General features: G+C 47.7%; 1 protein-coding gene across 1 annotated transcript in view; it reads left to right on the forward strand.

Annotated features, from left to right (window-relative positions):
- Nucleotides 1–10,867: 10,867 nt before the first annotated feature.
- The window catches only part of ADAMTS16 (ADAM metallopeptidase with thrombospondin type 1 motif 16), a 190,711-nt gene continuing 175,333 nt past the window's right edge, over nucleotides 10,868–26,245 (forward strand). Inside the window, exons 1-3 of the mRNA XM_040262379.1 lie at nucleotides 10,868–11,090; nucleotides 11,190–11,292; nucleotides 21,915–22,240. Coding sequence (XP_040118313.1) covers nucleotides 10,971–11,090; nucleotides 11,190–11,292; nucleotides 21,915–22,240 — 549 coding nt within the window. The 5' untranslated portion in view covers nucleotides 10,868–10,970. The remainder of the gene's footprint in view (nucleotides 11,091–11,189; nucleotides 11,293–21,914; nucleotides 22,241–26,245) is intronic.

A 26,245-nucleotide genomic window follows, 5' to 3' on the forward strand; every position in this document is an offset into this window, starting at 1 on the left:
GATTTTGAAACCTACATTAAGGACTTACCTGGTGTGCCAGTGGTTAAGAATCCACCTTCCAATACTGGGGACTTGGGGTGATCCCTGGTCAGGGAACTAAGATTCCACCAGCCATGGGGCAACTAAGCCTCTGCTAGCCACAACTAGAGAAGCCCCCACACCACAATGAAGACCTAGTGCAGTCAAAAATAAATTAATTAATTTTAAAATAAAATAAAAACTACATTAGACCTTAAAGGCCCAACAATAATCTAGGGTGAATGTGTGATATTCCAACTTTGGAAACTAGTTAATTGCAACTATTCACTGAGTAATGTGCAGTTCCTTTTATTCTAGAAATTAAAGTAAAATTTCAAGACGGCTGATGAACTGGATACCAAAATAAATAAATAAATAAATGCAATTCAGGAGGTAGAATTTATACAACAGAGGCTCCCATATGGGACTGTTATGAACCCAGGGAAGAGATTCACTCTAAGAGGACCGCATTTGTTGCCAAGAGACAGGGATACCATTACAGAGGACCCAGAGGAGAAGGGGCAGCCCCTCTTTATATTGAGCTGGCCAGAAAGTTCGTTTGGGGTTTTCTGTAAGATGTTACAGAAAACTTGAACTTTTTGGCCAATCCGATATTTAACTCACTTGGCAAGCTGAGCAGATGGCAGCAGAAGCATGTTACAAAATTCTAGAAAAGATCTGTTGAAAGACACCAAGTCCCAGCAAGCATTTCATCCTCACCAGTAAATCACAGCTCAGCCTCTCAGCAGGGCGGAGGGAATTATTTAGTTATGTGCCAACTCTGCAAGCTGTTGCAAGTGGAGAGCTCGTACCCAAGGACCAGGGTCCCCGAGAAGAAAGGCATTTCCACAGACCACATTTTCACAACCCTTCTTTACTGTACCGAAATCATGTAATGTCCCCACGGGGGTCCTTGGGAACCTTTCTTTTTCAATTCTGTGCTCTGGGAGATCAACAGATACCAGAAACAGGAGCTAAGGAGCTAAGAAAAGGAAAAAATGTCATTGAGCAGCCAAGTCGCACACCTCCCTACCATGTCTTTTAATACTCCATGGATACAAAGGAACATTCCAGAAAAAGAAGTCCAGAGAGGCCGCATAGACAACCACAGAGGGCCTGAGCCCCACTAACTGTCTCCTGTCCAGGCACAGGCTGGTACCAGAACAGGGCTCTCCCCTTCTGGCCATCCACGTGATCAGGAGAACCCAGGCTGGATGGCTGAAGGTCCCTGGGGTGGCGGTGGGGTGCCCAAGGGTGTCCAGAGGCTGCATCTCCAGCACCCTCTTGTCAGCTGGACTTCTGCATGCCACGTTTAAAATGAGTGGAAATAACCAAAATGCACAGAAGAAATGTGCCTTTCTTTTTCCTCTGAACCTGAGTTCCCTCTGGGTACAAGCCCTCATTTCACCTAGCTAACAGCAGGAACAAAAAAAAAAACCCACAAAACCAGAGTGAACTCTCGACCTGCATCATAGGTGTGTCAGGCATGGAAGGTAAACATAAGGAGCCGGCTCTGCTGGGGTCACTCACCCTCCCGGGGTCCCTGCACCTCCTCCCCGGGGGTGTCTGCTCAGGAGCCTTGGAGGCAATTTCTGAGACAGCGACCCCCACCCATCCAGTTCCCAAAGGAGCCAGCAAGCAGTCCCCTCTGCTCTGGAATTCAGAGCTTCTCGGGCGCCCCTGTTTCTCTGATGACCCACACGGCTTTGACTGCAAGTCGCGGTTTCATGGGGTTTAGAGACAAAGCCATGTGTGACTGGGACCCCGTGGACTGCAGCCCGCCAGGCTCCTCTGCCCATGGGATTTCTCAGGCAAGGATATAGGAGTGGGTTGCCATGCCCTCCTCCAGGGGATCTTCCTGACCCAGGGATCAAACTGGGGTCTGCTGCACTGCAGACCCCACAGGCAGAGCCTTTATTGACTAAGCCAGCAGAGAAGCCCTGGCACCTCATAACACGAGCCGCCCCCTGAGGACAGACTTCCCCCTGCCCCTCTGGCCACCAGGCGTCCCCTCCGGTTTCCCCACCAACCCAGGGAAAGGTCCTTAGCCCCTTCCGGGGTATAGCCACTCTTCTGGTTCAAACCCTGAATCCTTCCCGCTTGTGCCATAGAACCGAGTCCACGCCGAGGCCTCTGTGTTCTGCTTCTCGGGGATCAGAGCGCGTCATTCAGAGTTCCCTCAGGAGAGCCCTTTGCTCCACCGAGAACTCGGCGCTCACCTCTGACCCGGGGCTGCGTGGCCACCGTCCTCGGGACGCCCTCTCCGCACTCACCTGGACGGTGAGTCCCCGCTCAGCACGCGTGTCACCTTTCCGGTCCTCGGCTGCTCGGTCCACTCGGCCGGCACTTTGCAGCCTCAAGCCCTGGATGGTCTCAACAGCTGAACTCAGAATTTCTACATCTGCTCCCTGGGGGTGAGCGGCGGGGGCTGACCACCGACTTCCCTCCCTGCTCAGGGCTCTCCAATTCTTGCAGAGGCCGCCCCAGGCCACCAGCTCCCCTCCCAGTGTCACCAAGGGGTCCCTCGGGGTCAGGGGTCCGGACGTCGGGGCTGTGGTCGGCACCTCCCTGCCTGGTCGCCTCCTCCAAGACCCCTCACCATCAGGTCTCTCCCCTGGTGCTGCTGCCGCCAGGTTACAGAGAGCATCCTGGGGTCCTCAGGACCCCCTGGGGGTTCCTTTTTCCAGAGTCAGATGTTCCATAGAAGCACATGTACTCTGTCCTTTAGTGGAGGGTACCGGGGGGCTCTGTCCTTGTCTGGGGAGGGGGTGCTAGGGTTTCCCAGAACATCCTCTGAGGATGGGTGTGTGTGTGAGTGTGTTTATGAGTCAGACTCTGCAGGTAGGGATGAATCAAGCCCCCCATTCACATCCACCCAGGCTGGAAAAGAACCTGACTTTGAATCTCCATCGGTCTCCCTCTGAGACCCAAGCCTGGAGCCTGGAAAGAGAAACGATGACCTGATGGAGGTTCCCCTAAAGCTCCAGGTTCTGAGCGTGGCCTGGCAGCAGGTGACAGGTGGTGGAATGAAGCCAGGAGCTGGGGTAGGGGGTCGGTTTGGGGCTCGGGCAGGCTTGTGAGTCGTCCTGGACCTCATGGTCGGGTGGTGACTGCTGGTGGGAGTCAGAGAGGACGTGGACAGGGAGCAAAGGGAGGGGTGAAGGCGGTCATGTGGGGGCTGCTTCCAGGGGGCCCAGCCCGACCCGGGTCAGGAGCCACAGGAACAGGCTGGGAGTTAAGACAGATGATTTGAGCCTGGGAGTCACGCGTGGGTCAGAGCCTGGTGTTTTGAATCGTGCCCATGTGTGCAGGGGCTGGAGGCCAATTAAACGGTCTGGATGAGACCCGAGATGCCCTTCGCATGTCGTTCCTCTGACTCCTTTCAGCTACGGGCTATGAGCGGCCGTAACTGAGCTCGGTCTGGAAGGTGTCTCCCCAGTAGAGGCAGACTCTCTCTTTTGACTGCCTCCCTCTTAACCCAAAGCTCATCACTGGCATATTTCTTCCACTTGAGAGCAAATGCTAGGACGTGGAGAGGAAACTACCAGCTGCTGCTTTGCATGGGTTCCTAAGGAAAGGCAAGCCTGAACTGGCTGGAGAGCGTGATCAAGTCCACATCTGATCTTTATAAACACAACAGGTAAGGGAACGGGGCAGGGGTTCCTGTGAACTGCACCATGCTCTCGTGTGCTCTGAGACTCGAGGCAGCATTTGGGGATGAATCTAGGGACGGGTATTAAAAAGCAGAGACATTAGTTTGCCAACAAAGCTCCATCTAGTCAAGGCTATGGTTTTTCCACTGGCCATGTATGGATGTGAGAGTTGGACTATAAAGAAAGCTGAGCACAGAAGAACTGATGCTTTTGAACTGTGCTGTTGGAGCAGACTCTTGAGAGTAACTTAGACTGCAAGGAGATCCAAGCAGTCAATCCTAAAGGAAATCAGTCCTGAATACTCATTGGAAGGACTGATGCTGAAGCTGAAACTCCAATACTTTGGCCACCTGATGCGAAGAGCTGACTCATTGAAAAAGACCCTGATGCTGGGAAAGATTGAGGGTGGGAGGAGAAGGGGACAACAGAGGATGAGATGGTTGGATGGCATCACCGACTCAATGGGCATAAGTTTGAGTAAACTCCAGAAGTTGGTGATGGACAGGGAGGCCTGGCATGCTGCAGTCCTGGGGTCGCAAAGAGTCGGGCATGACTGAACTGAACTGAACCAGGGAGGGAGGTTTCCTTATGGAATTGCAAACCCATCTCACTGAGGCGAATGAGCCCCCAGTTTATTGGCATTTGTATCTAAAACCACACAACCCGCTCAGAACAGGAAACAGACACCAGGAAGAGGAGGAGCTGCTGAGTACCACACCATTTCAAAGGGCAGAAATGCTCACGGCTGTCTCCTCCACCCAGCCACCTCAATTGTGCTCCAATCTTTTGATGGGCCTTTGCTCTCAGCTTCTGTCTCTTGAGTCTCCACTCCACGCCTGGAGCCACTGCGGTCCCGGCTTTGCCACGTTGCTCTGAGTTGATCTGATGTCCGTGTGGTCCAGCTCTGAGCACCGGTGTCCCCTCGCCAGGTGACCCTGGGGTCTACCAGTGGCTGAACCTCACTGGTTCAGATCCTTTCTTGGAATTTGATCAACTTTCCCTCCCGCCCCATCTAGACTTGAAGCATGACAAAGAAGAAGCCCAAATCTTTTAAAATATGAGGGCAGATTTTGAGCTGAAAGGCTTAACTCTGCTTTGTGTTCTAAAACACAGGTTCAGATTCTCCTTGCTGTGCTCAACTGCAGAGCGTACGGACGAGAGAGAGGACACAGAGTTTAAGTGTCCACAGTTAATCAGCGTTCCACCTGGAGAGATAACTTCTTCATGCTAGCCACTCCATCTCTGGGCAGAAAAATAATGTCCTTCTTCCAACAATTGGCATGCTGAAATACCCTTGGGGGGCTTGTACTTTGCACCCATCACTGAGGCAGAGTTTGGAGGTTTGCAGAATGGAGTAGAAGATACCAGCTCTTCTATGACTGTCCAGGAGAGTGAGAATTATGAATTTTCCTGAGAATTATAAAGGTGAAAGGAAACTCGAAGGTAGATATGTTCCATCATTCAGGTGACTGACAGGTATCGAACCCAATGGCATTCTGGGTCCCTCTGGGTGGGGGAGACGTAGGAGCAAGCAAGGCATTCCAGGGGAAAGGTGATCAATAAGCAAGGCCCCCAGCAAACAGGGCATGTGATACCAGGCAGAAGAAGAGAGAGAAGAGAAGAAAGCCAGTCAAGCAGAGAAAGTGAAGGTGAAAGTCGCTCAGTCATGTCTGACTCTTTGTGAACCCATTCAGTCCACGGAATTCTCCAGGTCCGAATACTGGAGTGGGTAGCCTGTCCCTTCTCCAGGGAATCTTCCCAACCCAGGGATCAAATCCAGGTCTCCCGCATTGCAGGCAGATTCTTGACCAGCTGAGCCACCAGGGAGGCCCCAGACAAGAGAAAGGCATTGGTGAGCACACCTTCAGACATGAAAGGACAGGAAAATATGAGAACAGTGCTTCCCAAGATTAATCAACAGTGCTTTTTGCCTACAAACTGACTTTTCAATGTCTAAACCCATGCCTGTCCCTGCTAAGAGGGGCTGCTGAATGTTAAAGGCAGTTTGAAAAAGTATAATCTGCATTTGTATCGATTAATTAATCATTATTATATTTCAAGTTTATTTTTGAATCCCAAATTTTGTTGAAGGATGCTATCAGATTTGTACGCTTGTCACACTGGTTGTTTTTGTTTTTGCTGAATCATTAAGCTATGTCCGACTCCTTGTGACCCTACGAACTGCACCATGCCAGGCTTCTCTGTCCTTCACTGTCTATTCGGGTTTGCTCAAACTCACATCCATTGAGTCAGTGATGCTATCTAACCACCTCATCCCCTGCCACCCTCTTTTTTTCCTCCCCTAAACCTTTCCTATCACATTGGAGGTGTGACTCAAAGACATTTTACAGACATTAGCCAAACTCATTGGTTCTTTCGAGGGAATGAGTAAAGAAAGCTAGCAAGTGAGAAGATTTTATTTGCATTATTAAGAAGTAATCATTGCAAATCCAAATTTCCCCAAACATAGGATTGCTCAGTTATCAGGAATTAATGGAAAGTTTTGTATCTTAGTGACTTTACAGACCCACAGCTGATTTTGTTCATAAAAGCAAGCTTAATAAAGTACCAATAAATACTCTAATAGAGTATTTGTTTACTCTGATACAGACAGAGTTCTGTAACATAGTGTCATGTGGTTACTGATTTGAAATTTTATAGCTTGAGAACTTTTTTTTTTTTCATATCATGAAGATAGAATGAGACAGCTGAACTAAAATTGCTCAATCACAGAGTCATGATGTTAATTAGTTGTCCAAGACATGGTTTCCCATTTGACTCTTACCCAGGGCATTAAGTTAAACACAAACTGTGGTGTTCACAGCATTACAGATGGCATTCTTCATCTCTGAGAACTATCCAGACTTTTCCCAGATCCTTTAGCAAAGAGAAAGACTGGGTTCTCTTTCCCCATAGTTTGTGTGAGTCAGATGGGCAGTTTTTTCCAGTTATCCAAGTCTTCACAAATGAGACGTGATATGGGAAAAAGGAATCCAATTTGTCACATCAGATTTGCTATGCAATTCTTGGTCTTGGGGCTGCAGAAATGCTGAACTCTGTTCAAGAGATGCAATCTTTTATTCTGGAAGGCTCATGCAACTATTTCCCGTGTAAATCAACTGGGCTTGGGCGCAATGGCTGGAGCAAGCGGAATGTTGCTGCTCCTGCTGGATTTGCGCTATGCTCGTCTGACTCTGCCGACTGGGTTTCTTCCTGTGTTCTGTTCTTTACAATAACATGCATTGCTTTTCATTCACGTGCACTAAAATGCATTTCAGTTACACTGCTGTCAAGTTTACATATCAGTTTCCACATTCCAGGCCTTGTTCTAAGTTCTCTGTAAACACTCACTTATTCTGTCCTCATACTAACCTTTTGGAGTTGTTTCTATTTTTATCATGTCCGTTACACAGATGGGAAAATGAAGCCTCCTATAGGATAGGAAACAGATCTAGCATCTTATCTTGGCATTCTCCATTTTACCTGATAAATAATTTAATATGAAAATAACACTTCATTCAGTCCTTCAGTTTTCTTTTGCAGTACATGTGTACATTTACGAGTATATGACCGAGTTTTACTTCCATAACAAAATCTAAGATCTTGTTTTGTAATAAGCAAATTTAATTTATCGTGTGTACTGATTTTTTTAATATCTTCGGTCGTCATACCTATGCCTGATTTTTATTTTTCTGTTGCTGTTCTCTAAATATTCAAAATCTCTTTACTTTTCTAAATACTAAAAATTGCTTTACTTTTCGTTTCCCATGTATCTTATTATTTTTATCACCAGTATTTACTTTCACCTTTTCAGGATTTTAGCTTAATTCCCTGATATTCAGTTACAAAGAAAGCAGTGTATGTTAGAGTATAGTCATCTCAGCTGTAGAGTAGAATTTTTATCAACCTTACTTAGACTTACATACAAATAAACCTTTTATTTTTCAGTAATGGCTTTTGTTATTTTGTAACATCAGCAGTTATCTAAACTCTATATTGACCTATCTTAATGCTAAATACTGTGCTACGCTTAGTTGCTCAGTCATGTCCGACTCCGTGACCCCATGGACTGTAGCCCACCAGGCTCCTCTGTCCTTGGGATTCTCCAGGCAAGAATACTGGAGAGGGTTGCATGCCCTCCTCCAGGGGATCTTCCCCACCCAGGGATCAAACCTGCATCTCTTATGTCTCTTCTATTGACAGGCAAGCTCTTTACCTCCAGCGCCACCTGGAAAGCCCAAATAGGGCACATGAGTTCCAGAGGCAGAGATGGAAAACACTGGCAGGAGCAAAACCCAGGGAATGAAAACGCTAATGTTCTAGCAGGATTCGGCATACTGGGGAGGCCCAGATAACTGCCACTTGTTGGAAATGTTCCAGAGCAAAGAAATCACTTGGAAGTCTTTGCAGTTCATTTTACAAAGTTGCCAATGCCCAGAAAACAAAACCTGAAAAGGAAGTCTGCACACATGTGCTTCCTCACCTCCCCTTCTCTCCCGTCCTGAGGGGGACCCCTGCCCCAGGGTTACAGGACGGCCAAACACAGGACACCTGCCTGGACAGGCAAGACAACCAGCGTTTACCAGTCATGATGCCGAGAGGTATATGGTGGGGTCTGGCTCCTCGCCGCCCAAAAGCCAATAAAAGGCCAGGTTGGTGGAAAGGAAAGTTTGCTTTATTTCTGATGTGGGCAACTGGGGGTGGGGCGGGGTGGACGTCTGTCCGCAGGCTGACCACCACCCCGCCATCCCTAGCAACCAGTGGGGCAAGAGGTTTCCTGGACAGAAGGGGACTATACACAGAAACGGCTCAGTCAGCTCTGACAGTCAGCTTGAAACTGGTCATCAGTGGTCTGATCAGCAGCATCTTTGTTGTTTTAAGTCCAGTTAATTTTCAGTTCCAGGGTGCGTTGGTTCCCATTTCTTTGAGGCCAATTCTTGGAATTATGGCAGCTTCTGGCAGGTTATAGTCCAAGGGGTCACAGAGAGTCAGAAGCCACTGAGCAACTGAGCAAAGCACAACTTCAAGATTAGGTCCCTGGGCAACTGGTCTCCCATTGGGTGCAAAGCCAGCACATTAACATAACAAAAGCTGCTTTTCTTTCTCTCAGTACTCAGGAAATTCCAAATTTGGAGCGCTCTGTGCCAGGAATTGGAGGAGACCAAATACACATATCTTATTACAAGTCACAAATGGGCCCCACCATCTTCTATGGCCCTTCTATACCTAGTCCATCCATTTCCTTCATCTCAACCCCCAACCTTGCCCCCAGGCTGCAGTGGACCCTTCATCTATGTCATCTAGGATGAGCACCAGATTCAATGAGGGGCTAAAAAACCTGGAAAACCTTCATCACTGTAAAGGATATCGCTTCTTAACGATGGAAAGATTGATTTTGGTTGTATCCCAAAAGGGGAATAAAAGGATTCCAAAAGTGGACCCTTTTTACGGGCCATTCTTCTTTTGTCCCATCTGATGAGCTTACAGAAAGAGAGCCATGGGTGTGCTCCTGTCATGGTAGCGAGACTTGGAAAACCTGACGCCCTTGCATGTTACCTTCCGCACAATTAGCGATAATTAGAGATTCTCCATTTACCAAGCATGCAATGCCCAGTCCTCAGGACAAAGGGACGCTCTGCCTCCTGCAGAACCTTTGCCAGCCTCCAGTGAGCCGCTGGCAGACCGGCTGTGGGCACACCGGGGCAGACACCAGTTAGGAACTTAGTGGAGGAGGGGGTGGGGAGGGGCTTAAGCCCACTTCCCAATGCACGACTTTTTGTAAAATTTCTCCCACTTCTGCAGAGTTTTCAAATAAATAAATATGAGAAAGAGAGCGAGAGATGGAGACGGAGTCTGCCCTTCACAGCCTGAGGGTGCTCCGTGTCTGCCCAGCAAGCCTGCACCGCCGAGCTGCCAGAAATCAGAGGCACCCACGGGCTCAGGGCGAGCCGGGCGAAGGGGGTCCAGAGACCACTGCCACCAACTTCCTCTCCAAAATGTGCAAAAACCGGCCAAGACGGGCTTAACTGAATGTGCGGGGCACTGGGACCACGAAGCCGGAGCCCAGACTCCGGAGACTTCCAGGAGGTAAGGGGTCTAGCAGGCCAAGGAGCAGCGAGTGGAACGGAGTGGCCACAGGCAGGACACACGCCGGAGAATCCGGTGCGCTCAGGCGCCAGCGCGCACACAGGCACGGCGGTGGACGCGGGGGGAGGACACAGAAACCGCCGCTAATGCACAGTCACGTACACCTAGCGCGGGTCCGCGTGCGCTCACGTTCAAACGCACGCACGAGCGTTCACACACAGGGCCATCAACAGGTGTAGAACCCGGGCTGGGCTGGTAGGCGGGCGGGTGGCCGCGCGTCCTCAGCCTCCTAGCGCGACTGACACAGCAGCGCAGGAACTGGCCCGGGCCCGCCCCTAGCCGCGAAGCCAAAGCCTCCCCTATCGGCTGCACTAGGGCCCCAGCGGCCCTGGGACGGGCGCGCTCAGAGCAAGGCCAGGCCGCGGCGGCCAGGACCCCTGGAGCCCGGAGCGCCGACACATCCCAGGGCCGATGGGACGGAGGCCGGAGCTTCCCCCACCCGCAGCGCCTCCCGAGCTGGCGGGCGACGCCCGTTGCGTCCTCTGCTCTCCGACGCGCGCATCTGCCAGAAGGTCTGGGCACTCCTGTTTCACACCCGACCTCCCCCGGGGCGGAAGGGCAGGGCCAGGGGGCGCTGTCCCGCCGCATGCCGGCGGGCGGCAGGTGTCGGCCTCTGGATGCGCAAGCCTGGCTCTCGGGAGTGGGGACCGGGGAGCGCCGGGGCGCAGCGCCGCGAGGTGCGAGCCTTGTCCAGCCGCGGACTGCAGGCCGGAGCGCTCGGGGCGGGCGGCCCCAAGCGGCTCACCGCCCCCGCCCCGGGTCCCCCCGCCCCGGCCACCCGCGTGCCCACGGGACGGCCGGCCAGGCGCGCCGACTGCGAGCCCGGGAGCGCGCGGCTTCTCCCGGGTCCTCCTTTCCTCGCGCCCCACCCCGCCGCCCTCTCTCCTGCCTCTCCCCGTCCCCTCCCCTCGCCTGCCCTCCCCGTCTCTCCCACGGTGCGGGCGGGCGCTCCGCCGCCGCCCCCGCCGCCCCCGCGGCCGCCACTCCGCCCCCCGCGCGGCGCGGAGCCGCAGTAATAACCCCGGCGCGGGCGGCGCATCCGCCGCGGGACACCGTGCTGCGCGCCGGCCGGGCTGGTCCTCGGTGCCCGCTTCGCAGGGCCGCCGGGCTGGGGAGCCTCCCGCGGCCCCGGGCCCCTCCGAGCGCCCCTGGATGGAGCCGTGCGTTCTCCCCGCGGCGGCGCAGCACGGGCGGCGGGCGCGGGGCGCGCTGGGCGGCCGGGCCATGCGGGTCCTCGGCCGCGCGGCGCTCTGGGTGCTGCTGCTGGCGCAGGTGGGTGTGCAGGTGGGTCCCGACGGCGGGGGCGGCGTTCCCTGGAGCCCCCCTCGCGCAGCCGGGTCTCACCGAGGTCTCGACGCTGTTTTCCCGCAGGCACCTGCTTGCGCCGTGGGACCCGCAGCGGCCTCGTCGGGGAGCCCGAGCGTCCGGCGTCCTCCTGGACCCGCGGAGTGGCCGGGCTGGGGGGAAGAGGGCGGTAAGTCCGCGCGGGGCGGGAGGGGTGGTTCGAACCTTTTCTGGGGAGCAGCTTGTAAACTCCCAAGGCTGGTTTACAAAACGCTGCGAAGGTTCCTAACTCAGGGAATTCCCTATAAGACGCTGCGGCGCTTCGCCAGCGAGCACCGCTGAGTCAACTTTCAGCAATATTTATATCATTTCCCAGTAAAACAGATGCGATTTACCAGCGTTATTACCATAAGCATTAGGGAAGAAGACAATGGAATGTATTTAGATGAAATAGAAGAGAGAAATAACCTAGGAGTTATATTAATGCAGAAACCAAAGCGATTGCAAAGCTTATGACGCCTTTCATCCCCTCGTCCCCTCCTTCACCTGTTCCCTTTCTGGCCTCTTACAGCGAACACCCTTCACTGCCAGAAAACTAGAAACTAGAACAACCATAGGACCCAGCAGTCCCTCTACTGGGCATATACCCTGCCTGCCTGCCTGCTCAGTCGTGTCCGACTCTTTGCCCCTGGTGGACTGTAGCCCGCCAGGCTCCTCTGTCCATGGGATTCTCCAGGCAAGAATACTGGAGTGGGTTGCCATTGCCTTCTCCAGGGGATCTTCCCGACCCAGGGATGGAGCTCAGGTCTCCGGCATGGGCAGGTGGATTCTTTACCACTGAGCCCCCTGGGAAGCCAGAGCAGAAGACAAAAAGACAGCTGTTTTGCTCCGTAGCTACCACCTTGGCATCGAAAGGGATGCTCCTGGAGAGCTGGCAGAATGGGTAATCAGTGTCTTGTGACTTCATAAGAGCAAGGTCCAAGTCCAGTGCCTTGCTGTGACATAAAAGCAGGTCAGAACTTTGTACAGTGTGTGGTTATACTTTCTCTCTTCCAAGTGGCATTTATTATTCCATGTGTCAGGGGGAGAGACCTCCCTGTCCTGACCTGCTTTAGGGTAGATGAGAAAGCAGGTGTTTAATTTCAGTTGCTAGCTGGCTTTTCATCTGAACCCAGTCCATTGGCAGTTGCTAAATACGAATACTTTGCATCGATTCCAAGAAGAAATTGCCATCTCAAATGTTGTTAGTGACTTATAGAGGAAGAATCAGGTTTAATTATCCCATCATATTTTTTCAGTAAACCTTAAAAAATGAGTTAACAATTCAGAACTCCTGAATGTAGCTTCTTAATAAAACTAAAGGCAATCATTGAATTATATGCATTAATTATTGAGATTCCTCCTGTAAAAGCCTGTAAAGTGATAAATGAAATGTGGGAACGTAGGACCTTTTCCGAATCCACCAGAGGGCGCTAGAGGTAAATAATAGAAAACGTTTTTGTCCCTGTATTTGCCAGAGTTATTTCAAGCTCACCTTTCTGGGCTTGCCCTTGTCTTCAGTGTTTCTCTTACGTTTCATTCTAGTATGTAATGACTTATACTGTAGTTAATTGTCTTTCCCCACTTAAAAAGTAAGCTTTTTTGAGAATTCTAGCTTTCTAGAATCATGAGAACTCCTGAAGGCCTCAGAAGAATTTTCAAAGTCTTTCCTAACATTTATGGGGTTTTCTGGGAGGTAAGAGCTTTAGAGACAGAGAATCACCTCCAGGAGGAGAACCCAAGACATCTTGCCCAAGTATGCCCTTCTCCCTGGAGGAGCGTCCTGTGAACTGGACTCCAGCCTGGCGGGCACGTGGCTCTGATCGCCTAACTCCTCAGCTGGGGTCACAAACCCCAGAATTCCCAGAAAGAACCAGTTAGCTGGCTTGGTTAGAACTTCACGGGGAAGGTGGGTGCCATCGTCAGTGAGGTTGTAGCCCAGGGGACACGCAGCCCGCTCATCTCCCACTGTGGAGTTGTTTCAGGTCCACAGTTACAGATGGCTAACTTGAGAGAGTGAGTTTCAGTGGAAAGCTCCCGCAGGATCAGAGAAAGACTCCTTGTGCTCAACAGTGACCTCTTTCGACCTAGGATGGCAGAGATGGGATAGACTTTGTGTGATGCTGGGGTTAGCTGACTGCTAGGTGTCTGGGGCTGCCTTCAAAACCTGGAGGCTCAGACGGTAAAGAATCCACCTGCAATGCAGGACCCGGGTTTGATCCCTGGGTCGGGAAGATGCCCTGGAGAACGGAATGGCAACCCACTCCAGTATCTTGCCAGGAGAATCCCATGGATGGAGGAGCCTGACAGGCTACAGTCCATGGCTTTGCAAAGAGTCCGACATGACTAACTAACACTTTCTTTTCTTTCAAAACCCACAGCCAGCTTTGAAATAACTCTTTTGGCCAAAAGGTTTGTTTAACACATATTTTAACCTCTATAGCCAATGTTCCTGGGTGTCTGGAGTAATTATGCAATTAGGAAGAGAACTCCATATATTCTGTGAGCAACAGTAGATAAGTTCATTGAGATCAATTCTATTTTCAGGCATTCGGTGCACACCTTTCATTTTGGCTGATTCAGCATTGCTTCTCCTTAGGAGGAGACTTGAATGCTTTTTCTACAAATTAACCTTTGTCATAATAATCGCAGGTCTTTCAGAGCAAAGACAACAGCCATTCCTTTCTCCATGGGATCTTCCTGGCCGAGGGATTGAACCCAGGTCTCCTGCACCTCGGGGAGATTCTTTACCGTCTGAGCCACCAGGGACTCCCCAAAGATATAGCATGAGCTTGTTATTAATAGCTTTTCAAAACCTAGGGTAAGCTAAGCTTCCAGGTCAAGGGTGGGAAGCTTTTAGAGTTTTGTTTTGTTGAACAAGAGAGACCTGTGTCTGTGTGCGTGCATTCAGAGTTTATATTGGTTTACACTCACACATTCACATGGCCTGAGACAGGGCAGGCTGGCCCAGGGCTGTGCTGGTAACTGTTTAACAACAGATTCTTGGAGGCTCCGATTTGTCACATGTGCTGGTCCCCACGGGCCAAATGCTCCCACCGCGGCTGATGACAAGCTATGCGTGTGAGGCATAGCTTGCAGTTAGGACTCAACGCGCAAAATCCGTTCTCCAGAGCTGGTACTGGGTGACCGCGCACACGCACGGGGGTCTACGCATCCAGCACTCAGTCTGAGGCTGGAGTCTCTCGGGACTCGGCGCTTAGTCAAAAACAGCTCTTGAAATCAAGTTGATCAGGGTGCTGACTGCAGCAGCCGTGTGTGAACTTCTTCTCCTTAAAAACGCCTCTGTAGGGCTGAGGTCTTATTTCAGGGATTCTAAAGGATCAGGAATCTCACTAATTTTTTTTTTCTTGATTTCACAAGCCAGTAGTTTGGGGGATTATAATTTTAAACCTTAGCTCCAGCGTTAGTTTGACACTGTCATTTTACACCAGTGATATATCCCCTTCTCTCGGAGCAGTAGTAAGCGCACGGGGGAGAAGCTCTGCTTACTTTGTTCATTCGTAGAATTCTGTAGCTGACAGTGCGTATTTGATGCGGAGGGCTGCTGCTAGCTAGAAGAGCCAGGGCTTCTCCACCTTGCAGATGCTCTAGACCTTTTTTTGTGGCAGCCGGTCCTGTGCCTGGAAGAATATGTACCAACCTTGCTGGACTCACCCACTATATCCCCACAACACTGCCGTCTGCTTCTGCTTTGTGAAAACCAAAGTGTCCCCAGACATCCCCAGCATCTCCTGGGGGTCGGGGAGGGGTGGCACCCCTGCTGAGAGCCACTGGCCTCAGTTTTCACTGCTGTTCCCCTTCATCCTGGGAAGGGACTGTGATTGGTGACAGTGAGTGGCTTCGCGGTGGTTGGAGCTGGTGTGCTGTGTGAGCACGCGCCAGATCTCCAGAGCTGACCCTTAACCTCCTCAGGAAATTTGGGAGCTGGTTTGTCGAAACTCAAAAGAAACTTGCAGGGAAACCATCACGTTCAAAAGAAGATTAGGACTTCTCTGGGGCACCAGTGGTTAGCTTCTACTACAGGGGGCTTGGGTTCGATCCCTGGTCCAGATACCAAGGTCAAGAAAATAGATAAACAAATAAAGTAACATAAAAAAAGACTAAAACTAAAACACTGAAAACTCATCACTTCCCAGTTCTTTAAAAGTCTTGCTGTTGTTTATCCTTTTGACAATATTTGCCTGTGCCTCTGAGCAGTGACTTACCATCCCCACCTTCTCTGGATGGGGATGGTATCTCTCTGGATGGCATCACTGACTCAGTGAACTTGGGTGAACTCTGGGAGATGGTGCGGGACTGGGAGGCCAGGTGTGCGGCAGTTCGTAGGATCGCAAAGAGTCAGATATGATTTAGCGGCTGAACGACAGCAACATCACCTCTGTATGGTGGAGATGCTTTGTAACAGTGTGCTACCATGCAAACCTCTGAACTCCACGTTCAGTGATGTCATGTGGGTAATTGACATCAGCCTCAGTGGGAGTATTTATACCACGGAAATTGGCAAATGCTTCCCACCAGGCCATCCCCCACCCCAACCCCACCCCCACCATAGCTGGTTGTGAAAGATGTATCAGCAGAATGCTGTGTGCATTTCTGTAAAGAGTCTTAAAAGTTACTTTGAAAAAGAGTTGTGATAGGTCCCCCTTCCCCATAAAGGATAAAGATTGTATGTCTTCCAAAGTAAAGGTCAGAAGAATATGACTTTATGTCATCTGGGAGCAGTCTGATTTTTTGAATGGTAATCATCTTTTTATGTGCAATAAATCTGCTTGTTACCAGGGTTTGGAACAGTCCCCAGGCTTTGTCCTCATTCCAGAGCCTCTGTCGGGATGGAAACAGACGGGTGTGAGGTGGAGACTCCCCAAGGGCTCGCAGGGCAGGAAGAAAGGTGTTAACACAGCCACGTCACACTAGCTTTTCCCCTGAGTCCAGAAAGCGGGATGAGGAAGGCGGTTGGGGAAACGCAACTACATGAGCAAGAGCTTTTCCCTGTTTTTAGGAGTGCCCAGGGACAGACTTCTTTTTTATACAGTTCATGGGGTTCTCATGGAAAATTTACTGAATTGGTTTGCCATTCCCTCCTCCAGTGGACAGTGTATTAAAAAGCAAAACCGTCACTTTGCGGACAAAGGTCCATATAGTCAAGGCTATGGTCTTTCCAGTAGTCGTGTACAGAAGTGAGAGTTGGACCATAAAGAAGGCTGAGCGTTGAAAAACTGATGCTTTTCAACTGTGGTGTTGGAGAAGATGTTTGAGAGTCCCTTGGACTGCAAGGAGATCCAACCAGTCCATGCTAAAGGAAACCAACCCTGAATACTCATGGAAGGACTGATGCTGAGGCTGAAACTCCAATACTCTGGCCACCTGATGCAAGGAGCCGACTCACTGGAAAAGACCCTGATTCTGGGAAAGATTGAAGGCAGAAGGAAAAGGGGGTAACAGGATGAGATAGTTGGAAGACATCATGCTTCAGTGGACATGAGCTTTGGCAAACTCGGGAGATGGAGAGGGACAGAGAGGAGTGGTGTCCTGCAGCCCATGCGGTCACAGTTGGACACGACTGAGTGACTGAACGACTACAAGTGGTGGCTGTGGTCTCACACTTACACCAGGATGTTAATACCTAAGTTGTTTCCTCCCCTTTTAAAATTATTGCATAGAATTCAAGCAGGTTTGTTTTACTTTCTTGTTTTCCTAAGTAAAATATGAAATAATCACAGTGTATTCTCCCATATCAGACACCAGGGCCCTGCTTTGATGCATATTGCTAAGTTTGGTTGTCCAGTTGCCAGCCAGCGCCTGCTGACTGTCTAATCTGTATGGGCCCCAGATCACCAGTTACCTGGATGATGGGCCAGGTCTGTGAGCCTGGGAGTAGCGCTCCAGGGGATGACGTCAAAGCCCTTGACCCGAGGAAGCAGGAAACATGGGCTCAAACAAGCCATGGCCAAGCCTTCGGTTATGGGCTGGGTACCAGGCCCCTGACCCTCACCTTGCTGAGGAACTCATCACCAGGGGCTCTGGGCAGTGCCTTACCATCCCCACCTTCTCTGCCTCACCCAAACCAGACACTTGCTTTTATGACCATCCACTGGCTGCCACCCACCCTCTCTGGTCCAGTGGAACTCTTCAGATATCTGCCAGGACGGCCCAGGAACTTATGGGCAAGTATCTATACCAAAACAGCTTTGGTTGTAAAGGAAAATTTCTTTTTTCAGAAAAAGAGTTACTCAAGTACTGTTCCCACGTGTGTGAGAGGTGCTCATCACATCTGACTCTTTTATGACCCCGGGGACTGTAGCGCTCCAGGCTCCTCTGTCCATGGGATTTTCTAGGCCAGGATACTGGAGTGGGTTGCCATTTCCACCTCCAGGGGAATCTTCTTGACTCAGGATTGAACCCGTGTCTCTTGCATTGCAAGCCAGTTCTTTACCACTAGTGTCAGCTAGCTAGTGGTTGTTCTGTCTCTTAGCTGTGGCTGACTCTTTGGGACGCCCCTGGACAGCAGCATGCCAGGCTTCCCTGTCCTTCACCATCTCCCAGAGCTTGCTCAAACTCATGTGCATTGAGTCGGTGATGCCATCTCACCCTCTGTTGTTCCCTTTTCCACTTGCCTTCAATCTTTCCCAGCATCGGGGTCTTTTCTTTTTTAATTATTATTATTTTTAATATTTTTTGGAGGTTAATTACTTTACAATATTGTATTGGTTTTGCCATACATCAACATGAATCTGCCACAGGTATACACATGTTCCCCATCCTGAACCCCCCTCCCTCCTCCCTCCCCATACCATCCTCTGGGTCGTCCCAGTGCACCAGCCCCAAGCATCCAGTATCATGCATCAAACCTGGACTGGCGATTTGTTTTATATATGATATTATACATGTTTCAATGCCATTCTCCCAAATCATCACACCCCTTCCCTCTCCCACAGAGTCCAAAAGCCTGTTCTGTACATCTGTGTCTCTTTTGCTGTCTCGCATACAGGGTTATCATTACCATCTTTCTAAATTCCATATATATGTGTTAGTATACTGTATTGGTGTTTTTCTTTCTGGCTTACTTCACTCTGTATAATAGGTTTCAGTTTCATCCACCTCATTAGAACTGATTCAAATGTATTCTTTTTAATGGCTGAATAATACTCCATTGTGTATATGTACCATAGCTTTCTTATCCACTCATCTGCTGATGGATATCTAGGTTGCTTCCATGTCCTGGCTATTATAAACAGTGCTGCGATGAACATTGGGGTACACATGTCTCTTTCAATTCTGGTTTCCTCGGTGTGTATGCCCAGTAGTGGGATTGCTGGGTCATAAGGCAGTTCACCTCACGTGGCCAAAGGATTGGAGTTTCAGCTTCAGTCCTTCCAATGAATATTCAGGGTTGATTTCCTTTAGAATTGACTGATTTGATCTCCTTACAGTCCAGGGGACTCTCAAGGGTATTTTCCAACACCACAGTTCAGAAGCATCAATTCTTCAGCTTTCTTTATGGTCCAACTTTCACATTCATATATGACTACTGGAAAAACCATAGCCTTGACTAGACAGACCTTTGCTGGCAAAGTAATGTCCCTGCTTTTTAATATGCTGTATAGGTTTGCCATAACTTTTCTTCCAAAGAGCAAGCAGCTTTTAATTTCATGGCTGCAGTCACCATCTTCAGTGATTTTGGAATCCAAGAAAATAAATTATTTCATTGTTTCCCCATCTTTTTGCCACGAAGTGATTGGACCAGATGCTATGATCTTAGTTTTTTGAATGTTGAGTTTTAAGCCAGCTTTTTCAATCTCCTCTTTCACCTTTAACACGAGTCTCTTTAGTTCCTCTTCTCTTTCTGCCATAAGGGTAGTGTCATCTGCTTATATGAGGGTATTGATAACTTATCCTGACAATCTTAATTCCAGCTTGTGCTTCATCCAGCCTGGCATTTTACATGATGTACTTTGCATAGAAGTTAAATAAACAAGATGACAATATACAGCTTTGACATACTCCTTTCTCAGTTTGGAAGCAGTCTGTTGTTCCATGTCTGGCTCTAACTGTTTCTTCTTGACCTGCATACAGGTTTCTCAGGAAGTAGGTAAGATGGTCTGGTATTCGCATCTCTTTATGAATTTGCTGCAGTATATTGTGATCCACACAGTCAAAGGCTTAAGTGTAGTCAATGAAACAGAAGTAGATGTTTTTCTGGAACTCTCTTGCTTTTTCTATGATCCAACAGATGCTGGCAATTTGATCTCTGGTTCCTCCACCTTTTCTAAATCCAGCTTAAACATCTGGAAGTTCTCAGTTCACATACTGTTGAAACCTGGCTTGGAGAATTTTGAGCATCACTTTACTAGTGTGTGAAATGAGGGCAATTGTGTGGTAGTTTGAGCATTCTTTGGCATTGCCTTTCTTTGGGATTGAAATGAAAACTGGCCTTTTCCAGTCCCGTGGTCACTGCTGTTTTCCAAATTTGCTGGCACATTGAGTGCAGCACTTTCACAGCATCATCTTTTAGGATTTGAAATAGCTCAGCTGGAATTCCATCACCTCCATTAGCTTAGTTGATAGCAATGCTTCCTAAGGCCCTCTTAATTTTGTACTCTAGGATGTCTGGCTCTAGGTGAGTGATCACACTATCGTGGTTATCTGGGTCATTAATATGTTTTCTGTATAGTTCTTTACAAAAGGCATTGATCACTGCCTTCCTAAGTGATCAATGCAAAGAAATAAGGGAAAACAATAGAATGGAAAAGACTAGAGAGCTCTTCAAGAAAATTAGATACCAAAGGAACATTTCATGCAATGATGGGTACAATAAAGGATAGAAATGGTATGGACCTAACAGAAACAGAAGATATTAAGAAGAGGTGGCAAGAATAAACAGAAGAACCTAGCTAGTACTGTTCACCAAATGACCAAATGCCACTTCTGTAGGACGATGCTTTATTTTACCTTATGACTCCAGGAAACATGTCCAACTCATGCAGAAGGACCAGTTATTAAGCATCAAACTGTCTCCTGAGAACATTTATTGGTGGAGGATCAGGATGAGAATATTAGGATCAAGTCTTGTCCTACATGTAAGAGGAGGTTGCATCCTGAGTCTTCAGGGTCTGAGCACCATGGTGTAGGTCTAGTCCTCTGGTGCTGGGGTCTGACACCCCTTTCAAAGGCATCTTAGAGGGAATTTGGAGGAGGCCCGATGTCTTGCTTGTCTGCTATTTCCTGGTGTTTAGACAAAATGCAGGCTAGGTAGCAAGTCTTCTCCAAAGCTGTGCAGGCCCATTGCTAGTACGCAGATGGAGACACACGCAAGATATGTTTAAATGTTTGCAAGATGTAAATCAAAACAATACATTGGCTAAAATATTTCATAACCTCAGCTTTGACAAATCTACCTTCAGATCTTCCTGGGTGGTGCTAATGAAAAGGAATCCACCCACCAGTGCAGGAGACACCAGAGATATGTGCTCAGTCCCTGGGTTGGGAAGATCCCTTGGAGGAAGGAATAGCTACCCTCTCCAGGATTCTTGCCTGGAGAGTCCCATGGACAGAGGAGCCTGGTGGACTATAGTCCAGGAGGTCACCGAGAGTTGGACAGGACTGAGCATGTCCGACTTCGGCAAATTGACCTTCACATGGTCTAAAAGCCCAGGTTCAGGCTTAGGCAAATTGACCTTCACATGGTCTAAAAGCTCAGGTTCAAGCTTAGGCAAATTGACCTTCACATGGTCTAAAAGCCCAGGTTCAAGCTTAGGCAAATTGACCTTCACATGGTCTAAAGCCCAGGTTCCTGGGCAGTTCGGGAAGATACGATCCCTGGTGTGAAGCCCACCCCATGTCTGTGGTCACATTCTGTCCCTCCGCCCAGAAACAACCACTCCCTGACCTCTCAGTGGCAGAGATGATGTGTTAATGGTGGGGATGAAAGAGAGAATTCTGATCTGAGCAATGAAAAATAAGCAACGCTTGTTTTTATCTTCCTGATTTACTCCTTTCTGTATAACAGGCTTTAGGTTCATCCACCTCATGAGAACTGACTCAAATACCTTCCTTTTTATAGCTGAGCAATATTCCATTTTATGAATATATACCATATCTTCTTTATCCATCCATCTGTTGATGGACAGCTAGGTTGCTTCCATATCCTGGCTATTGTAAATAGTGCTGCAGTGAATACCAGGATAGAAGACCCCCCAGAGAAAGGAATGGCTACTCACTCCAGTCTTCTTGCCTGGAGAATCCCATGGACAGAGAAGCCTGGTGGGCTACAGTCCATGGGGTTGCAGAGAGTCGGACATGAGTCTTGTTAACTGGTTTCTAAAAAATTATCAGTATTTTTAAGCTAAAATTTCTTATTAGTGGAATGAAGATGTTGCTAAAAGACAATATGACTAAAAGAATGTTCAAAGCTATAAAAATGATTACTTATAATTATTCTAGTGATCCAAAAAGCCCATTCTTAGCTTCATTTGGTCTGTAATCTCTTTCTCCTTAGAAGTGTCATAGCAATTTCTGGATTGGCAATATCATATTATAGGGACAGCAGTGACTTCCCCAAAGGCCCCTTTTAAGATTTCCCCTGTAAACTCTGATTTTATGCATTCAGTTTGGATTTGAACGGGTGGAGGTTGACATTTCCACCATCTTTCTTGCTGGGTGAAGATATCATCGAGTGTAAATTATATTTGAAGACTTCCTGATCCTTTTCAGAACTCTGAAATCACTCAGCCTCACATCCTCTCTTGATTTCAGACTATGAGCTGGTGTCTCCCTATGAGGTTGACCACAAGGGCAACTACGTGTCCCACGAAATCGCCCATCCCCAGAGGAGGAAAAGGGCTCTGGCCCAGCTCGGAGTTGACTCTCTGCACCTTCGGCTGAAAGGCTTCAGGCATGACTTCCACCTGGATCTGAAAGCCTCCAGCAAGCTGGTGGCACCTGGATTTCTCATCCAGACTTTGGGAAAGCAGGGCACGAAGTCGGTGCAGGCTTTCCCACCCGAGGATTTCTGTTTTTATCAAGGCTCCTTGCGATCCCACAAAAATTCCTCAGTGGCTCTTTCAACCTGCAAAGGATTGGTGAGTACAGCTCATGCCGCTGGTCATGAAGTGATGGGGACATGGAAAAGGGGACAAGTGACAATATTTCTCTTGTACTTTGGGTAGTTCTTCCACTATTGTAGTACAGACTGATTTGTCAAAGCAGGAAGAAAACCTGCCAAGTGGTACTTTCTAAAATGTGCTGGTTGCTTCCTTTCCCTGCTTGGAAGCAGCGTGAAGGTTCTGACTTCTGTCATTGTTATTCTGCAGTGAGTGAGGCAGAGCATTGCAGCCTGAAAACTGTACGTAAGAACTTATGACCAAGTCTGAAGGCTGTGACTTCTTCAGGGTTATTGGTTCTGACCTATCGGTTCCTTAAACATGTTTGTCACTTCCTAGCACTGGAGGATTGTCTTAACTTTGAATAGAACAATGGTGTTCAACCGATTGGCCATGTGGGCTATTTGATCTAGTGCTTGAAAATGCCTTATTTCTGTCATTCTGATGTTGGTGACATATTTACGGATTTGAGCATTCATTTCAAACATAGTGATGAGTCCATGGCAGGGCAGTGTTGGTCTTACTGGGCTAGTGATGTTATTGGTGTTTTCTTCTTGTCCTTAATATCTGAACTGAAATGAAACATTCGCTCAGTCATGTCTGATTCTGCAACCCCATGGACTGTCTGCCAGCCTCCACTGTCCATGGAATTCTCCAGGCAAAAATACTGGAGTGGGTAGCCATTCCCTTCTCCAGGAGTTCTTTCCAACCCAGGAGCTGAACATGGGTGTCCTGCTTTGCAGGCAGATTCTTTGCCATCTGAGCCACTAGGGAAGCCTACTATTTAATTAGCCATTAAACCTCTTCAGTACTGTAGGTTGTCCTCTTTGTGCAAAACCCAGAGTTTGGGGCATCAGGTCAACTTGTAAAGGTACCTGAATCCCTCAGGCCGACCTAAGCTGAAATCTTAATGGCTTGCCTTTTACTTTTCTTAAAATATTTCCGTTTTAGAAGACAAAAGCTTAGAAGATGCTTAAATTCTTGGACAAAAGCTAATTAGTCAGACACAGATGAGGGAAGCATGACGTAAGTAACAAGCTGAAAAAAATGTGGGGGCAAAGCAATAAGGTCTTGATTGTGTTTGGCAACCAGATTTTTGAACATTTGTTACATCTCCAGAAAATCTTCTAAGTCTGTCTTATTCCTTTTCTTGTTTGGAAAGAGAATTCAGACTCTACATCTCATAAGGATTTTGTGTGCGTGTACGTGAATACTAGATGCTGAAGGGGCATTCAAAACTAATTCCTTGAAATACTAAATATGTGAAAATGCTATGTCCTGTGAATTTTTTAAAAATATATATTAGCATTCTGCTTTTAAGGGAGAATTTGGTATGATCTGGGCTCATGTCTACTATCTTTGGAAAGGCTTTTGGTTTGGGAACAGATACAGTGGAGAACTGTCAAGAGTAAGATGGTGATGACTTGGCACACTTGTTCAGCATGAAGATGGTGTGGTCAGGTTCTTCCATTGTTCTCTTGAGAACCATAGATCTTCCTTAATGAAAGAGCTGTAACACTTCATAAAAGCCTCCAAAGGAAGATTCCTTGGCTTTCTTCAACAAAGGCTCAGACCAGATATGGGAGCCATCTTTGTGGTAAGGAGGTGCGCCATGCCCTTCACAGCACCCTTGAATTTGTTTGTGGAGGCTGAGTAAGGCGCTTGCTCCCTACTAACCCAGCAGGGGTGCAGGCTCATGAATGCCCTGGGTCTCGTGAGCCAAGGCTTTTCCATGATGGCTGAGCTATGCCCTGGAGTCTGTCCCATGAATAGAGTTGGTTGGCAGCAGCTTGAGATTTCTGGCTCTCTTTGAACTCAGTGGGAGTTAACACCAAAAGCTGTAATTGACAACTGCATGAAAGATAGTGAAAGGAACAGAAAAAGACTCCTCTGCATAATAAACGTTGGAATTTAATATTTTGGTGACTGGAATGGAAAAGCTGTGTGCTTTCACTATTAATCTTCCAAATACCTTAATTCCAACTAAAGTGATATTTTGTCCATAGAGGGTCACTGCTTACATGACTTCAATTCGACTTATGAGTGTGTATTTCAGGGGCATTTACCATATGATAGGACAAATCAAAGGCATTGTAAGGAAGAAAACAGGAGGGTTAAGAAGTCCTCTATCTTTAGCCAGATGATAAAATTATTGAATGGAGATGCCCCACGAATCGCTGCCAAGTCTGACTTCCTTCCTTGATTGATGGTTACTCCATCCCTCCTCTTCCAAACCTGTTAACACATGAAGAAAAATAGCATACCTTTTATATTATATGATGCTGCCTTTTTTTGTTACTGTTATTCTTGGTTCTTTCAGGTTCTAATTAAAGGTCCAGGTGGATATCAGTTAAGCCCTTTCTTACTGGGTTTCTAGATAATGCAGCAATCTGATCGGAGTCAGGGGTGTGGTTCTGATTTATAGTAAGTACATATTCTTAAAGAAGAAAGACAAAATCAAAATGAACATTTTGTTTTTAATTGTCTGTGAATAGTGAATGTGCTTCAGAAGTGTGCCTTGCCAGAGCCTATAGAGTTGGGTCCAAGGAGTGGGTTGTCTGATGAGAGAAGCAGGGGGTGGTTAATTTGCTGTAGAGTAATAAAATAAAGACAGATGTGGATGTTAGGAGAACTTAAATGAAGACTCCTTGCTCTAAGCAGTGAGGGGCAGTGGTGCCAGAGTAGTCCTCTGGGGCAAATATTGTGCAAGCCGAGTCCTAATTGTAGAATTGGAGTGTGATGCTTGTGAATGGAAGAGTCACAAGCAGTCTCAGGGAATATTGTGAACATCGGTCAAGCTCATGGGTCCTTAGTAACACCATCTGTGAGTATTTGGAGTTAATATTTGTATATGAAGCCCAAGTATAGTAAACTGAATAAGATCTGGAAGCCCTAAAATGACTTCTAAAGTCATTCTGGTGTTGCCAAGAGTATATTGACTCATTTTGCTAAATAAGGTTAATAAAATAGTATCTGCTGTACTTACATCTCTACCAAAATGACATCAGAAAGCTGTTCTGATTACTAATTACAAACACATAAATGTGTGCCACACAGTAGGTGCTCTTCAATGCTTGTTAAATAGTGGATAGAATTATGGGGCTAATTACACTATAAGAAACAATGATGACCGTAACAGTAGCAGAAGGAACAACAGTAACTTACTGAAGGTTATTTGCCAAAGACTTGCCTAATAGCTTCCCATTTATCATTTCCCTTAGCCTAATGATAACTCTAAGAGATAGGTACTATTTTTAAGAGCTTTATTAATATATAATTTATATGTCAACAGAGTTTCACCCCTTAAAATGTATAATTTGATTTTTTTTTAGTATATTCCCTGACTTGTGCAAATATCACCACAATCTGAGACATTTACATCATCCCAGAAAGAAACTTTGTATAGTCCAGTCCCTCTCATTTCTCTGAAACCTTCATCAGTCAGTCGTAGGCACTAATTAGTGTATCTCTCTGTGTTTATAGGTTGGCCTACTCTGGACATTTCTGATAAATGGAGGCATAAGATATGTGGTCTTTTGTGACTAGCTTTTTTCATTTAGTATACAACATTCAAGATTCATCCATGTTTTAATGTGTTTAAAGACCTCATTATTTTTATTGGTAAATAATCCTTTGTGTACATACGCCACTTTTTATTTTGATGTCTATCAGTTGATAGGTATTGTTTGTATTTTCTTTGGTTATGTGAATGGTGTTGCTATAAACATTTGTGTACAAGCTTTTGTGTAGACATAAGTTTTCATTTCTCTTGAGTATGAATTTCTCCTGGAAATGAGAATTGCATTTCTCCTGGAAGTGCAATTGCTAGGTCAAATGGGAATTCTGTGCTTAATATTTATCAGATTCTGAACCATTTTTCACAGTAGCTGCACCATTTTGCATCTGTCCAGCAATGTATAACTGTTCCAGTTCCTCCACATTCTGGAAAACGTTTGTTCTTGTCCATCTCTTCTTCTTAGAGGC

The sequence above is a fragment of the Oryx dammah genome, unplaced genomic scaffold (genome assembly GCF_014754425.2).
Source record: "Oryx dammah isolate SB20612 unplaced genomic scaffold, SCBI_Odam_1.1 HiC_scaffold_20, whole genome shotgun sequence".
Lineage (NCBI taxonomy): Eukaryota > Metazoa > Chordata > Mammalia > Artiodactyla > Bovidae > Oryx > Oryx dammah.